The sequence below is a fragment of the Haemorhous mexicanus genome, chromosome 1 (assembly GCF_027477595.1).
Source record: "Haemorhous mexicanus isolate bHaeMex1 chromosome 1, bHaeMex1.pri, whole genome shotgun sequence".
Taxonomy (NCBI): Eukaryota; Metazoa; Chordata; class Aves; order Passeriformes; family Fringillidae; genus Haemorhous; species Haemorhous mexicanus.
The window spans coordinates 150,128,606-150,146,005 of record NC_082341.1 but is presented as its reverse complement, the minus strand read 5'-3'; the positions used below and the strand labels follow the sequence as shown (position 1 = coordinate 150,146,005).

Here is a 17,400-nt window from a genome sequence, read left to right as displayed (position 1 = left end):
GAATAAAAGGCAGACTATTAATTCTACTGTCACAGGGATGAGACAACTCAAGGAACTGTTGATGCACAGTGTGCAAGCAACCCAGACATCTATGACAAGAAAATGCAAAAAGAAGTATTAGTAGTCTGAACTCAATATCCAGTTCTAGAATGACAGGTCAAACTTTTCACAAGGCATAAAAATCAGTTCAATTTCTGTTTACCAATCACATTGGAAACATCACAGAAAATGAAATCATATTCCCTATTTTCTACTCATTTACATAAGAATGTCTCAAGTTTTTTTCAAGAATTTAAATACACGCTTTAGATAAGCAAAACAAGCCTTGCTCAACTCCAATCACACACTTGTACTAGGATGACTTTCTTACCGGGTGGCGTTTTCCAACGCCCTGGAAAAGGATGAATAATCATCAGTTGAGTGTTCCAGGGAGTAATACCATGTAGCTGCATCTTCAATGAACGAGTTGGACTCTTCTCCTCCTAGAGAATTTTGCAGAGCCTGATAAAAGGCTGTTTTGCTGTTGGCTCTTCCTTGACTTTCTTCAAATTTCTGAGAAAAAAGTGCATACATGGAATTCAGAAAAAAAACCAAAAGATAAATCTTTTAGGAACAATGTAGGCTCAGATCTCCCTCTGCTGGAAAAATTCCTGTCTGCTGTGATCTCTGATTCCTAGGGGATTGAGTAGGGGACAGTCCTACTTTTGCTTTCCCAAAACTGTCACCGATGAGAAATACTGGCTTCCTCTAGACACACAGTAGTACAGAACCCTGCTCTAGTAGGTCCAAATCACAGGTGCCAGTGGATCTCTAATAGTACAGAAATCTTGGCTCTCACAAGAAGGGGATCCCAGGGACAGTCCTCCACTGCACGTGTGTCCAGTGCTGCCTTTCTGATGATCACCATGAAGGACAGCTAGAGGGGAGAGAGGGAGCTACTGCTCGTTTCCTTTGAAAATTCCAGAAAGCAAACATGTTGTGTAGGCCATTTCATGGCTATGTCACTCTGCCTCTTCTGGGAACACCTACAAAGGATCACAGCTCCTCCAAGTTCTGTATTTGGGTCCCTTCTGGAATAATACCTGCCTTAGACCAGGAAGAGAAATTTCTTCAAATCCCAATGCAGGGAACAGCCATGATCTTCAAACTTCATAACCCTTAGGGCCTTTCAGAGAAACCAACAGGGAAATGCCCTTTTTCCTGAGATCTGTGACCTTTCCTAACATAAAGGCAAGTTCCCCAGAGCAAAGTGCCCATGTCACAAGGACCACCTTCTGCGCCAAACCGTGTACCCAAACACATTTTTACCAAAGCTAAAGACTGCTGGAATTTTTCAACACATCTTCCTCTGAGGAAGTTTTTTATGTTATCCATTGAAACTTTTCACTTTTTAAAAAAACTTATTTCAATTTTAGAAACAAAACGACTTCATGAAAAAAAAAAATCTACCCTGAACTTTTCTGTGCATCAAGTCCTTTCTAATGAGGGCACTATACAGATGCATATTGGTTGAAACTTGGATTAGAACTCCAGATAAAAAGATCTAACAAACCACCTCTATTATTTTGGGCAGTCAGTCTAATGCAAACTAGGCCAGTGTCTGCCCAGTTTAGTTACTGTAGATGCTTTACTTAATATATTATTTTGACGGCCCACAGCTGGTTTTCATCATGCTGCTAGAAGGTCTTTCCACAACCCTATACAGAAAGTACAGATGGAATTATACCTTTTCAGTAAACTCACAGAACTTAAAGATGGAAAATAAGTTCCCATGTGCTGAGGGTGAGGTTTGTCCTTAGTATTCTAACACTCTGTGCATTTTGAATAAGTGACTTTGAGGGATTTGAAAACTCTACCAAGTATCCCAAGGTCCAGGAAGATCTTGACAATTTGCCTTGTATTTTTAATAGATTCTTCTTTTGCTGGATTTCGGCCCATGCAGTGTGAAAGAGTCATGTGGTGCCAGCTTTAGTAATACAGCTGTACTCCAAAAAAGATGGGGAGCTCTCTCCTGACACGTCACCTCATGTGCACAAATGCCACATATGAAACTGCACAGCACTCTTGCCTGCAAAATCATTCAGCTTAAAACCAGCAAGGACACATATTCTTCTGCAGGAAATAGAAATGTTCACTGAAGACCTGACTGCAAGTTCACTGAATTCAAAAGCAATTTTTCCATCACAGCTTTGGCACACATCACTTTGGGTTTATACCAACCAGCAGAAACATTGCTTTGTTTAATTAGGAATCTCTCATTTGAAGACTGGGGTTAGCAGTTGTGTGTAAGAAAAGATACTTTTCTGCAGCAGAGTAAAGCCCAATCTCTTGTGTATAAATCAACCCATACAAGCAACTTTCATGCAGTGCTTTCATTTTGTTGGCTTTTTAAAAGGGGTTTGTTAACTTGTTTACTCTTATCATGGATACTTAAACCAGAGAGAAACAAAGTGAAAAAACCTTAGGGTATTGATTATGTAACATTGGAACTTATCCATTACTCTCTCATCAATGGTCAAGTATCAAATAAAGGTTATGGCTGAAAACCACAGAGAAGGAGATGGATCATCATATGGTTAAGGTGACAAATTCCCCGCCAAATGTTTTTGTAAATGCCAAAAAATTGGTGAAAATTAAGTCTCATGAATGATTTTTGGAATTAAAAAAAAAATTAAAACCAAAATAATTTGGTAGTTATTAAATACTAGAAAGAACAGTTCAGGATAGGAAGTCCCTGAGCTGTAAAGTGCTAGAGGTTTGGGGAGCTTTAACCAGAAGTATCAGATTTGTTTACCCTAATCTTACAAGCAGCCTCTTTTAACCACTGCTGAAAACAGCATTTTGTGCTGAACAGCCCTCTGACCTGACTCAGTGTGGTTGGCCTTGGGTATTTAATGTCAGAAGTCACAGGGAAGAGGCAGAAGGCTGGCTTGGCTGGACAGGGATCTTCTTTTGGAAATAAGGCAAAAAAGGAAAGTGAAGCACAGCTGAAGCAAGGTCAGGTTACACGGGAAGAATACAGAAATGCTGCTTGCCACCATAGGGAGAGAATTCATTTGGCCAAAGCTCAAGTGGAGGTGAAGCTGTCAGATATGTGACAGGCAATAAAAAGTTTTTTTCAAATATATTAATGAGAAAAGGCAGTGTAGAAATAACTTTGACCCTTTCCTGAATAAAGATGGTCAGTTCCCCCACAGGGACATGGACAAGGCAGAGAGGTTCAATACATTCTTTGCCTCTGTCTTCAACACTGGTGACAGACCATGAGGGCGTCAGTGCCCTGAGCTGGAAGACCATGACTGTGAGAATGATCATCTCCCAGCTGACTCTGAAATTGTGTGGAGCTGTGCTCCAGCTGGATCCCTACAACTCTACAGGGCCTGATGGGATTCAGCTGAGAATCCTCAATGAGCTGGCTCATGTCATTCCAAAGCCTCTCTCGATGATTTTTGAGCAGTCTTGGGAATCAGGAGAGGCCCCAGCTAACTGGAAGTTGGTGAACATTGTCCCAGTTTTCAAGAAGGACAAGGAGGACCAGGGAAACTACTGGCCTGCCAATCTCACATCAGTGGCTGGTAAAGTTATGGAGAAGATTATTCTGTGAGGTATTGAAAAACATCTGAAAGACAGCACTGTCATTGGTCTCAGTCAGCACAGCTTGATGAGGGGAAAGTCCTGCATATTAAACCTGATTTCCTTTTATGACAAGGCAACCCACCTAGTTGATCTGGAAAGCCAGTAGATCTGAAATCTTCGGATTTCAGCAAAGCTTTTGATACTGTCTCTCACAAAATCCTTCTGGAAAAAGTGGCCAGCTATCACCTGAATAGCTGTGATACATGATTGGTGAACAACTGAGTCATGGGTCAGGCACCAAGGGGGGTGTGGGATAGGGTGACAGCAGGCTGGTGACTGGTCCCTAGTGGGGGCCACAGGGCTCCATCCTTGGCCCAGCTCTTTTCAGCATCTTCATTAATGACCTGGGTACAGAACTCAAAAGGAGGTCTGCCAATGACACTAAACTGTCAGGGCAAGGGAGGGGATTGTCCTGCTCTGCTCTGCTCTGCTCTGCACTGGGGCAGCCTCAGTTTTGGGCACCACAATATAAAAAAGACATTAAGCCTCTAGAGACCATTCAAAGGAGGGTCATAAAGATGGTGAAGAGTCTGGAGAGGAAGGCATAGGAGGAACAGCTGAGGTCACTTGGTCTCTTCAACCTGGAGAAAAAGAGGGGAGACCACATTGCAGTTACAATTTCCTTGTGAGGGGAATGGACAGGCAGGCACTGATCTTTTCACTCTTGCAAACAGAGACAGAACTCAAGGGAATGCCTGGAGTTGTGTCAGGGGAGGATTAGGTTAAATGTCAGGGAAAGGTTCTTCACCCAGAGGATGGTTGGGCATTGGAACAGGATCCCCAGGGAAGCCTGTCTGATTTCAAGAAGTGTTTGCACAATGCTCTCAGGCACAGGGTGTGATTCTTGGGCTGTCCTGTGCAGGGGCACAAGCTGGACTCAATGGTCTTGAAGGGTCCCTTCCAACTCAGTGTATTCTATAACTCAGTTCTACAATTCTGTGATTCACTGTACAGGTTTCTGTGGTCTTCAAAATGCCCCCAAAACTCAGCAATTTTCAGAGTTTTCTCAGCAGGAATTTATAATATTGTGGGGCCTTCAAGACGTGTTGACCCGGATGAAAGAGGGCTCAACAGGAAGAGATGGATAATAAACAGAACTAGCAATTGTAAGATGGTAAGAATTTTCATCCCTCAAACAACATTAAAATAGCACAACCTGAAACAATTTGTCAAACATTGCTTTGGCTACAGTATAATTTAAACATCTGACTTAAACATGATGGCCAAAACCAAAGCAATATGTTCAAAATAAAATTCATTAAACATAAAAAAGACAAAATATTTTAACTTCTCAGAAACTGATTCAATTCAACCAATTTTCCATGTCCAACATATGTTCCCATTAGAAAATATATGACCAAAGAACAATTTTCAAATCATAGTAGATACAACAGCTGCTACCAGATTAATAGAAACAGCTGCACATCATGTAAAATAATTTACATTTTGCTAACCTTTAAAGAAGCATTAGGAATTGGCTCAGAGTTATAGTCGACTTTTCAAAGAAATTATTTAAGAAAATATTTTAAGGCAGCACATGCACTCCTTTCTACTCTTCTGATGATTCAAAAACATCATAAGCATTGCCTAAATAATGAGTTACACACTCCTTACTGTTCTTGTTGCTGCAGGATAGCTTATGGAGCATGTGAGTAGAACTGGCCCAGTGTTTTACTTAAAAAGAAATTGTAGCAGTAGGTAGACCAAATATTTACATCTTCCAAGGGGCAAAATGTACTTTTTTGACAAACTGAAACAGTGATAATGCTAACAGTGTATGGACAGACATTAGGCCTTAAATGGTTTTTGACAAACACTGTCACAAAAGATGGTGAAAGACCTGAAGCCATTCAGCAGAGTCTTCCAAGATTTCTAACTAGTTTCAATATGAAGTAAAGAGTTCAGACCATTCTCCTCACTGATGGCATTTATGGAGACACCTCTCCCTGGTCATAACAACAAATATACACCTATTTATCACCTGCTGTATATTGCTGAATACCTTTTTCCATAAAGAAATTAAGTGACTGTACTAAATTGCAGGATGGTAGATCTGTATTGCACAGATCCATTTGCTTACATGAAGTAAATTATCTAGATTTCTACCTACCCGCTGCCCTATGTACTGGATTTGGGTTCTGCATCCAGCTAGATTGTACTAAGGAGGGAAAGAAAAAGAAACACATGACATACAACCTCAGTCTTTCAACTAAATCCTTGCAATATGTAGATTACATAGCACGTACTTAACATATGGAGGACACAGACTGGGCTATACTGACCTCCATGCAAACACAGATAAACACAGACATAGAACAGCAGGAGTGAATCCATAAATTTAATGCCATTAGGTCCTCCCATCTGAGCATCACATATAGGACAGGGATAAAATTTTTGTCCAGTTGGGAATTGAAATGAACATTTCTAGAAGTTTCTGCTCAGCTGCCCTAATCTATGACTGCTCAAAGCTAATATTCCCTGAAGGTGTGCCATGGGAATTGCAGTAAATGGGTTCAGGCTTAACCACTCCATGTCACATAATAGTACATGATGGTACCACTTGCCATTCCCTTAACAAACTCTGCTTTGTTTCCCACTTAATTTCAACCTTGTGATTGCTGCACTGGGCATGAGTAGGAAGTGCTCCAGGAAGTGATGAATCTGGCTCAGTTCACATGAATAAGCATTTCAATGACTGCCATAAAATGGACATTTCATGAGCATACTCTCTTGCTGCAAACACCACTGAGAGACCTCAGCATTTAATTGTAAGCAAATCGAACATAAATGTTTTGCTAGCACATAAGTGGTGCCTTCTGTCTTTCTGTTTCATTCTTCATAGCAAAGACCTTAATAGGCACAAGCACAGTGTTGCAGTGGGAGTAGAGAGACAAGCAGAGCAACCCAAGGCCAGTAAGATCCCACAGAGCAACACAGTGCCAACTGGATTTTCCACCTTCTGATCTGGTTGCAGCCTAGAGTTTCACTCTCACTTCTATGTGAAGAGTGCAAAGAGTTTATAACACTTGCATGCAGCTTCAGTCTAAGGTGATAAGATTTGCATCATGTTTCAAGCTTGCTTACATCCAAATGGCTCAAAGTGCCTCCTTACCATTTACAGGATCAGCACTAAGAGAAATTAGGATTAAGAGAACAAGTCCTTGACAGAATTGCCCAGCACAGTTATTCCCAGGAACTGGTGGAGCAAGTCAGTAAGGGTTAAATGTTTTTACCCTTCACTCTTTGCACTGTTTACACTGACATAGCCATCCTAAAGAAGATGGCAATTAGGACTTTGCCAATTCCATAGGCTTGCCAGAGCACCTTTCAGCTGTGTTTGTTCACCGAAATGCATCCATAGATCTTCTCTCTGCAGAGCAGGAACACAGCCATAGGTGAATTTTCACCCCAGGAAGGTTTGCTTCCCTCTTTTTAGGACAGATGAAATACTTTGGGTGTAGTCAAAGGCAAACTAGCAACTATGCCTTGGTTCCCCAAGTTCAGTTCAGTGCTCTGTCCATCAGCTAAGCCTTCCCACACTCCTTAGTGTACCAGTAAAACCAGCTTTGGCTATTCCTAGAGAGGTGCAAGTGAGATTTACCTCAAAGAAACCCTTAACATTAATTATGTAGATGATTGGGATACAGGGTGGGTTGCCTCAAATCCTTCTTTGAGGTCTGTTGTGGAGAGAGGACATTAAGCACAGGTTAAAGATCTCTCATGAAATTTGACAGAGGAAATGGGGTACAGACTTCCAAGTAACAACCACCATCTGCACTAGATTTTGTCACTGTAGCTAAATATGTCTGTGGCTTATTCAGGACTTCATAATCAGATTGACTGCAACCATACATGGTCATGGCTAGCACATAGAAATGCTGCTGAGGACCTGGAGACTGCATCTTCATAAGTAGCTCAGTAATGGAAGGACTATTACAGTTTCCCAGAAAATAATACCCTAACTGTGTTGACAAGAGAGAAATCAGGAAACTTCAACCTTGCAGCAGGTCTTTAAGAAAACAACCCAGACAGGAATACAGACTGGTCAAAGCATTCATATTCCCTCAAGTCCTACAAGCCTGAAGCCACAGGAAAATAGAAATAGAGGGACATTTTAAAAAACCATCAGTAGATATGATCCTTTCTTACAGTTGAGTTGTACCAACTTACTAAGTTCCCTTCCCATCTTATTTTCTGCAAGCCTTTAAATAAAAAAGATATTTCCAGTTTTATTTTTGGACAGGCAACATTTTTCTACTGAACTCTCAGTTGCAAGTGTTTTTCTTTTCATTTCAATCTGACAGTGCTGGGATTTAGCACTTGTGCCTTTCATCAACACCATGATTTGTTGCAAAATTTTTAATACAACATGGAATTTCATCTCAATTTTGCAGACAACTGTCATATGCAGAAATAGTGGTAAAGGAAAGAATTTCACACCCTAGTCTTCATCACAGGACTTGTAATGAGGTCACTGAGGTTTATTCCACTCTCAGAGGGTCTGGATCATTATCTGCAGGCCTCCAGCATCACACTATATCTTCTGTACCTTTCTCCTATGACTTTCTATTGAAATTGACTCCAAAAAAGGAAAATAAATGAAAAAAGAGCAGGAAATTTCTGATAGAGAGTAAACAAGTAATATGAACTTTAATTCATGTGAGCCATTAATTCTGAATTAAATTGGTCTATGTGCTTTTGGCTACCAGCAAAGAGAAGCTGAGACTGACATTTCAGTGCCTTCTAAGAGGCGAAATCTTGCAACAATCCTGTTGCAAGATAGCAACAGACAGTACAGCATGGATGAAATTCTTTTTGTTTTCACCAGTTTCTGTCCAGTAACCAGAGACCACACATCAGGCCAGTGCTGCTCCTTATAACAGCTAGTCCATACTCAGAATCATCTTTACAAGAAAATGGACTTCTAGGAGAAAAAAGGAAAAAGGTTGCTAAAGACAAAAGGAAAAGGTTGCTTAAAAAACCACAAAAAGCTAATTTAATCCTGCTGCACAGTGAAGAAATGTATAGTTAAGTTGCTTTCATCTTTGCGAGATACTACTGAAATTGAAATATAAAGAGGGTTTTAAAGGCAGTAGAACATAAATGCTAAATCACTTCTGGTCTCTTATCATTTTGTATCTCCCACAGAAATATTAATCAACACATATTATTATGTCATTAGTCATCCTGACCAAGACTGGCTGGAGAAGGACAATGCATTTGCATATTTCTGTGGAGTATAATTCACAACTTGTAGAAATCAAAAAACATCTCTCCAGGCTGCATGTCATTACAGTCATTACTGTAATCACAGTGATGCCATCAGTTCATTAACAGTGAGTGTCCTCCTACCTTAATTGCCTTGGCTCTGCTGATGAGACCATCTTGTTGAGCACTTCCAATGAGCAGATCTATCTTCCGAAGCCGAGGGCGCTGCAGGGCTTTAGCCAAAGGTTCTTGGAGGTAAATTCCATCCATCACAGGACCCCAGTACTGGAATGGGCCACTTATAGCTAGCAGCTGTGTTGAAAAAAAAAAATAGAAAGAGCAAGAACTGTGCAGTTAATATAGTTACTCTTTAAATTCTATTTTAATTCAACTGATTGATTCCCTTCAAGTGAACAAGTGACCAGGTAATATAAGTGCAAACTCATCACTGGCAGTAAACAATGATTTTGCTGACAGTCTCAGTAGATGAAACAAACAGAAGATGCCAAGAAAAAGGATGGTCTTATAGTCATAAAAATGTTTTTAAACTAGGGATTGACTCCATGCTGGTCCTCACTGGAAAATTTATTGCAGGTGGGTGTTTTAATTTGTGGGTAAAGGATCCATCTCTAGATTTATTTATACTGCAGCTTTCACAGGCCTCCCACTTCAAATACTGAACAATGACATCCCATCCTGCTTCGTTTTCTGCATAAGTTCTGTTATTAAAGCTGCAGACATTTGACTCTCCTCTAGAGTAACACCCAGGGGCAGGCAAGAGGGAGCTGAAAGGAGGGAAAAAACAATTTTTAGATTCATTTCAGAAGACATGATTAAAGAAGTGTAAAAGGAATTTAGTCTAAAGGAGAATCAAATTGTGAGTATTCATAGCTCAAAGCTGCATGTTGTGGACAACAACTTCCTTCCACCAAAAATAGTCCAGTTCCTCTTTCACAAGGATTCAGACTAAATGATTTTTTAAGGTTTCTCTCTCACAACTTTGTGTGAATGGAAACTTTTTGATTTCTTGCCAATGGCATATGCTTTGCTATGTTGTACCTTAGTTTGAGCATCATTGAGGACACGGGCAGGCAACTGGCGAAGGCAGGCTACAATTTCCTCACTGGTGGATGAAGGGCATCCCACATCTTCAGCCAGGGCTGCTGCTTGGGTCTGTGCCCTCCTGGTAGTAATTATGGATGCTGGAGAAAAAGCTGAGCCTCCCTAGAAAAAAAACCCAAAATATCAGTCAATATATGTTGTCAGATCACCTGGTTCCCTGGTGCAGGTACAAAAGATGGGAAGAAAAGTCTTTCCACCTGCAGAACGTAAAACCCTGGCTTTTAAATTAAAATAAGCAAGTTCTAAAGATCAAAACAAAGGGGTGAAGGGTGAGTTAGGCTGTTTCCAGCTCTGCCACAGTAATTTTGGAAAAGCTCTAAGTATCTATATTATGTCTCAAAGCAAATCACAAATCATTCTGAAAACTTTGGTGGAAGGAGAAACCACCAAAGGAGAAATTGAGACTGGGGCAGATATAAAGAAGGTTCTGTGAGGGAATGGAGGGCCCATCTTACTGACAGAGGAGGCTAAATGGAGTTTTATCAAAGCTCTGATAAACAAGGACAGAGAGCAGGTGTGATGTCCATAAAGAAAAGCTGTTTCTACCTTGGGACAATGCTGGTACAAGGACAAATGAGCACTAAGTATTCACATTGAGTGTAAATCAACTTCAGCTAGAAACCAAAGATAACTAGCACAGGGAGCAGGGAGGGTCTGGAAGTGCCATGAACTGAAGAAGTAGGAACAAAAGACTAAAGGAAACTGCAGAAGATTAACCAGAGCATGAAGATCAAAACCAGAGCAAGGCTCCAGTCTCTACCCCAGGCTCTTTGTATTCTTATTACAGCTGTGCCAACATAGCAAATGTTCTTCACAAGAAAGGATGGCACAATATTTTTGAGTAAACGTGAAAACTAGTTGTTGCAAATGCAGATAAATTAGTTTAAATCTGATAAGATCTGACCTAGAACAGAAAGGCTGGAATAGCTCTGACATGGTTCAAATGACTAATTTCCAAACATTTGCATCAGTTTACTGATAACAGCTGCTAAAATTAGCTCTGTCCTCTAAAAAACCCCGCAACCCAGATGCATGATATGATAGACCCCGATGTATTGAACTGATTAACATACTTCTTACTAAATTTGCTCAAAGCATAACTATAAGCCTTGAAAAGCAAGTTAAAAGAAACAAAAAACAATTGGCAAATCTTTAAATTGAAATTGTCTCAAACCTCTGAGCCCAAAGAACTCTGTGAAGCCCTGGCCAGCATCCACAACATTTTTTGTATTTCAGACAAGCAGAGCCATTGATACTAATGGGATTCCATTGCTCACAACTGGAGAAATTGATTTCCAAAAATAGTGAGAAAGAGGTAATTTAGGTTTGGGTGTAGAGGCAATCTTTTTAGTTCACTGCATGCAGAATTTCCAGTGATACTCCTGAAAGGTTTCTCTTCTTTTTCAGCAGATCTGGAAAACAAGCACTGTTATTACTTAATGATTGAGATGAAAATGGTTGCAGATAACCAAAGGAAAAATCTAATTTTTTAATCTGGGCCACTGTAAGAGCCATCTTGAGTTTTAAGAGAGTGGAAGAACTAGAGAAGAAGAAATAAAGAAAACTTGGTCTTATTCCTCACTTCAGAACTCAATTTACATGAGTAAGCAAAGGGCTTTATTCTCTCATAGTATTTGCAGTGGTCTATTTTGTAAGGCACGACATTTGCCAGCTGCTGACTAGGTGCACTGACTCAGCTGGTCATGAGAGAGAAAGAAAAATATCTTTGATGAGAATATCTTGTCTGTGGGTGGGTTCCCAGCACATGGAATGAGAACCATGTATTTTAACCTGGCCTTTGGAAGAGTATGTTCATCAGAGCTATGACGAGTGAGACTAGAAAAGGGATAACAAACCATGTCAGCTTCCCTCAGAAAAGGAGCTGCCTTGCATTTCATGAGGAGTAAGGAATTATGAACCCCCTCAATACAGCAGAAAAATTAAATTCAGGACTACACAATATTTATACACTAATCTGGCAAACATATTCTTCCACATCAGATCTGAACATGCTCAGCATGCTTTATCAAGTATATAGTACCTCCAAATAGTATTCATTTAAAACAAAATAATAAAAATTTAAAGGATTTCAGTTACCCAAACTCCAAAAGTTTTACAAATTTTGAAAGTGTCAGTTTCTGTGGAAATTCTGAAGTTGCTGCCTTAAAAGGCCAAGTTTGGTAGGGAAAGAGTACTGAAAGCAGATGATATATGGAATCCAAAAATTCACTGGGACCAAGCAAAACATCCTTGTGTGTGCTTGATTTTGAACACATTTCCTCCTGGAGATTTTAAAAGCTGTGCAAAGTTTCCCTGTCTCAGATATTCACAACCCAAAAGATTGTCCTGAGGTCATGTACTTGGCAAAACAAAGACTGCAAAAGGTTCTGAACAGAAGTGTCCCCAAGTTCTCTACTGCAGGGGCAGATCTAAGAGCTTGGGCAAACAAATCTTCATGTCACAGCCAGGGATGTGTACGGGCTGGCAGTAGATATAGTCAAAGCTCAATGAGTAAAACAAAACCCCTAAACTTCTGCAAATACATTTCTGGGGGGAGAAGAGCTTGATGGAGCCTCAATCTGGCTGTGGATATTTTCTCTTCTTTCTGTGAGTGGTTACAACAGGTTTATTTGCTCTTCATTCTGTACTTTTTCTTCCATTTTCCACCTAAATGGCCACTTCCTCAGTTTGCTTTTTTGGTAATACCCATATTCAGGAAGCAAGTCTTGCATCTGGGGTTTGAAAGAGACCAAATCTTTGGGGTTTGAAAGAGATGTGGAATCTACTACTTTTAATCATGTTTAATTTTTGCTAGAACTGGAAGCAGGAGATAGAGTAACACGAAACATCGTTCAAAGAGTATTTAGAAACAATACCACTATGTTTCCTTTCAAGGTGCATCCAAAATTTATTCCAGGCTTTAGAAACATGACTTCTCTTAGGGCAGAAGTTATACAACCAAAACTGTACCAGTCCTCTGCTTTACAAATGCACATCAAAATTCAGGGTCACTGTTTCTTCATTATTGTTAAAAAAAAAAAAAAAAAAAAAAAAAAAACCAAATAAAAACACCTTTGAGAACAAATAAGTGAGCATAGAAGCTGGTATTGCCTAGAACTAATTTTCTTTCTTTTTTTGAGCTTGCAGTTTTCACATTAAACAGAAATCTTCCCTAAACACTGAACTCACATTATAGAATGGGCTCAGGACAGAGAGAATAATAGATCTACACTTAGCAGTTTCCTCTTTTCCTATAAAACCATAATTTATTTGTGTGATTTGTCCCAGAAACCAATAATGGAGGACTTGTGTACTTTAAAAAATAATACTACTTAGGCAGAAGCAGAAATAGTGGAGGGCCTGTTTGTTTCCATTACATGACACCCGTATTACCATCAACATGACAGAATCATGAATCACAAAACCAAAAATCATGAGATCAGCTCAAGAATAACAAACACTGTGTTCTTTTTGTTAGTCCTCTAGTTTTTAATTCTCCAAGAATTCTCCTGTACCCATGAACACAAGAGCTAAAAAAATCACTTTTAAAACTAACAAGGGAAATCTTTGCTGTTCCAGCAGAGTTGTTTTTTGAAAGTGAACCTCTAAAAAATGACATAAACAATAAAATTGTAGTCATTAGTCACTTTGTCATCACTGGGGCATCATTTAGAATTGATTTACAGGGAACTGAAGCCACACACACTTCTTGTTTTAGCTGTCCTTACAGACAGACCCACAACAAGGGGGAAGGGGAAGACAGAGGAAGTTCCATTGACATTTTTGACACCAACCCAGTCAAAAGTGTTTGAAAGAAGAAGCAGTAGCAGCTGTTTTACACAATCCACAACAGCATGGTGACACTGCTCTCCAAAATTCATAGGAGTAGGAGGAACTTTGCAGTGTTGAGCAATAGCACCTACTGCAACAAGTGATGGCATTGAAAATGGGAGTCAAAGCCTTGGGTACTATTTAGTTCAGGGACCCAGAGCATTGCCAGCATTTCTCTTCTCAATTTCTCTTTTCAATATTAGAGGTTCAGATACACGGTAGAAATTCAGATACCAGGAAATGCTGGAGCTCACAATGGTGAGAAGCTGATGAATCAGTATTACATGAAGGTGAATTCTCATTTTGTTATCAGGCTGTGACCAGCTGAGCTGGGGCTGGTGCCTCTTGCAAACTTTTCTTTTGGGACACCAGAGTTCAACAGACTTTCATGGACACTATCCTGGCCATCCCACTCTTCCTCCACAAGCTCTTGCTGCTGTTCTGATGAGATGACAAAAAAGAATATACAGACCTCTGTTTGGTTTGTGGCCATTTTGGTAGTGAGGGAGTCTAAATGAAATAGTTGCAGTATTGTAAGGAAGAGTGAGAATGGAAAATCCCAGATGGTCATAAACATGCTTTACTTCTCATTATCCTGCTCTGTTTAATTGGTAATAAATTAAACTAATTAAAATTAATTAGTTTAATTTCCCTGTCTGTGCTGGTAACCAGTGGGTGATTTCTCCCTGTACTTATCTTGACCCACGAGATTTTCATTTTATTTTCTCTCCCCTGCCAGCTGAAGAGGGCAGAGGAGGTTTAGTGAGCAGCTGGTGTGCAGCCAGAGTCAACCCACTGCAGTGCTATCACTGTACTCTGTACCTGTCTCACAACATATCTGGAAAAGACAATTGCCATATAAGCTGCAGTGCTGAATGACTTTTGATTCCTCATTTACTTTGGAAGCTCACTTCTGCAAAATGTTTCAAAAATTATTCAGAACACATCTAATGATTAGAAACTTCACGGGAACTTGATTTTATCACCCACACTCTGCAAACCCAAATGCAGCTTCCTCTCCTCACATCACAATCTCTTGGTTTTTTCCCAAACTGACTTGAAAATGAAATTCTTTCTTGTCTCCTCAACACATGCACTCCCTTCAAGAGCATGGGGTTTCTCTGATGGCTGCAGCCAGAGCAGGCTTTCTGTGTGCCCTGAACCATGCTACAGGCAATGGAAACAGCAATTACAGTAACACCACCCAAAAATGAGATCAAAAGACATCTAATGCAAACAGTCAGAGCAAGGAAATGTCCTGAGAATTCTACTTTCCCAAAAGAGCCAGCTGTACAGCAATATTTTATTTGTTAAAAATAGGCACTCTCCAGGCTCAGATGCGCACAGTTCCCAGCCAGAAGTATCTGTCAGACCATCTGGTTTGACCTTCAGGATAGCCAGGGCTCTTCCATTTCCTGACTGCTGAGCTCAAGTGCTTCCTATCCTTTAAAACATGGTTTGTGTTTGATCTTGCATGAAGCATTTAAGCTGGGCTCAGAGACACAGAGAAATGCATCACACAGCCTTCTCCTTGGTAGTTTGTGCTTAAGGATAATTACTCCATGGACAGGCAACAGAACCTTATTTCTGTTTGAGGGTGCCTTCAGTTCCAGTTAATGCCAGATTAAAGATAGTGTTTAAATCCTGTTTTATCTTCCTGCAAAAATAAGCAAGCTGCAACTAAACAACCGCTGACTCACTTTCCCAATGAGTTCAGGAGATTATTCTTTAACAGACTGGATTTAAACTATTTTCAGAAGTTGTTTTCAATTTGGACCCTATTTCCTTGTTTCTTGCAGGGTTGTTTTTCAGTGTCCTTCACTGTTTTTCCTTAGATAACCAATTCTGCATAGTGACCAGTGCTTACAGGACACCAAGGCTGCAGGGCTCTATGTGATGACAATAATGTCATTCTTCCAGGCTTTCATGAAGCCTGGCTTCAAGAGCCTGGAGAAGTAGAAGGCTTTGGGAACAGCCCAGGGAGTCTCTGTCACAGCTAAGACATTTGGCAGACACCTGGCAAACACCAGCACAGGGAGTGTAACAGGGAATGGTCAGGTCAGTCCAGCAATGGAAGGGGGGACTGAGAAAGAAACATCTTTCCCTCCATAATTGTCTACTAGACTGTAATTTCCATATAAAAATGGAGGGAGGGCAAGGGTTCTCTCTCTTATATCAAAAATAACATTTTGAAAAAGGAAAATTTCATATATCAGCCTTTGCAAACCCCTCTTTGCTGACATCAGAGGCAACCCTGCAAGGACAATGTTCCTCTCAGAAGTGACTCACAGAGTGCCTGTGTCAGGTTAGTGACTTGAATAACAGGATATGAATATTTCTAAGATGACATACAAAGTCCTACTTAATTCATACAAGCACTTTCTTCCATTTAGATGGAAACACTAATTATAAATTATCCTATTTGACACAAGGTATTAGCTAAATGCACAGAAAGGGTAAATCAGCTCTCATCCTTGCACAGAAGCTGCCAGCCACCAGCAATAGGCAGAAATGACACGGAAATGGAGAATTCTATCTACCACCTTCCACTGCAAACTCATCAGTTCCTCTACAAGCACGATAGAAACAGTGTCTGAGATTTACTGTGTTTCTAGCAGATCATGTTCTATCAAGCAAGTCCAGCCTTTCTTTAAATGTGACCAATCTCTCCTGCAAAGTGCAAGATCTGTCCCATTCCCAAGTGCATTTTAGGATGTAACTTTATTTCTTGTAAAGGCACAAAGACTGTCAGAGGCAGCCTAAGGCTGAGGGTGGTGAGAAGGACTGGGAGAAGGCTCTGCCTCTGCCCATTCTCATCTGCAGACATCCCCTAATCCATGATATTTTAGTAGTTTCAGAGACTGTTCATCAATTTGGTGAATGCCATTAATGGACATGCAGGTCCCATCCTTGTGATTTGAAGAAAGCAAGAATGTCCTAAACAATAAAATATAACTGGCCAGGGTAACCACAGAACCATGCTACAGACTGATTAGCTTATCAAGTTCCCTAGTGCTTTCCTGACCCTTCCTACTAAAGACTGCTGTTACAGCCCATCAAACAGAAAGAATATTCTAAAATTACCAAATTACCAATTTTTGGCATAGCTTTGAGGATTTGATCAGTGTTTTCTGGTTTCAATAACAGTTACACAACAGCTCCCACACAAGCACCTACTTGGAGCTGCTCTGGTGCAAAGTGGGAAAACTGCTAGGGTTTGCTGGGTTATTTTGTTCTCTTTGGGTTTGTCAAGATTTTTTTAATATTTTCCTGTATTATGTCAGGGAGTTTTTCAGATCCCATCTTGATTATAAAAGCAAAGGGCAAACCTTAATAAATCCCTTTGACTTCTATATTCATATCCACAGTACAAAATTCATCAATGCCTTTAGTCAGGTTATTCAACAGGCCAGTATCTTGGTTCCTCCATCTCAGGCACAGGGATGAGGAAGGTCCCGAGGCTTCTGCACTTTTTACAACTAATGTGAAAATGGGATTCACAGACTGGCTTTCAATCCATATTTCTTCCTTGCTGAACTTAAGCTTCAAATATTTGCAGACAGAGGTATTTGGTGTGAAGCATAAAGCAAAGGCTGCATTCCT

General features: G+C 40.2%; 1 protein-coding gene across 1 annotated transcript in view; it reads right to left on the bottom strand.

Moving 5' to 3' along the window:
- TG (thyroglobulin) overlaps positions 1-17,400 on the bottom strand; it is a 146,386-nt gene that overhangs the window by 20,482 nt on the left and 108,504 nt on the right. The window contains exons 42-44 of the mRNA XM_059846627.1: positions 9,904-10,068; positions 8,989-9,156; positions 371-552 (exon numbers count right to left, since the gene is read on the bottom strand). Of these exons, the coding sequence (XP_059702610.1) occupies positions 371-552; positions 8,989-9,156; positions 9,904-10,068 (515 nt within the window). The remainder of the gene's footprint in view (positions 1-370; positions 553-8,988; positions 9,157-9,903; positions 10,069-17,400) is intronic.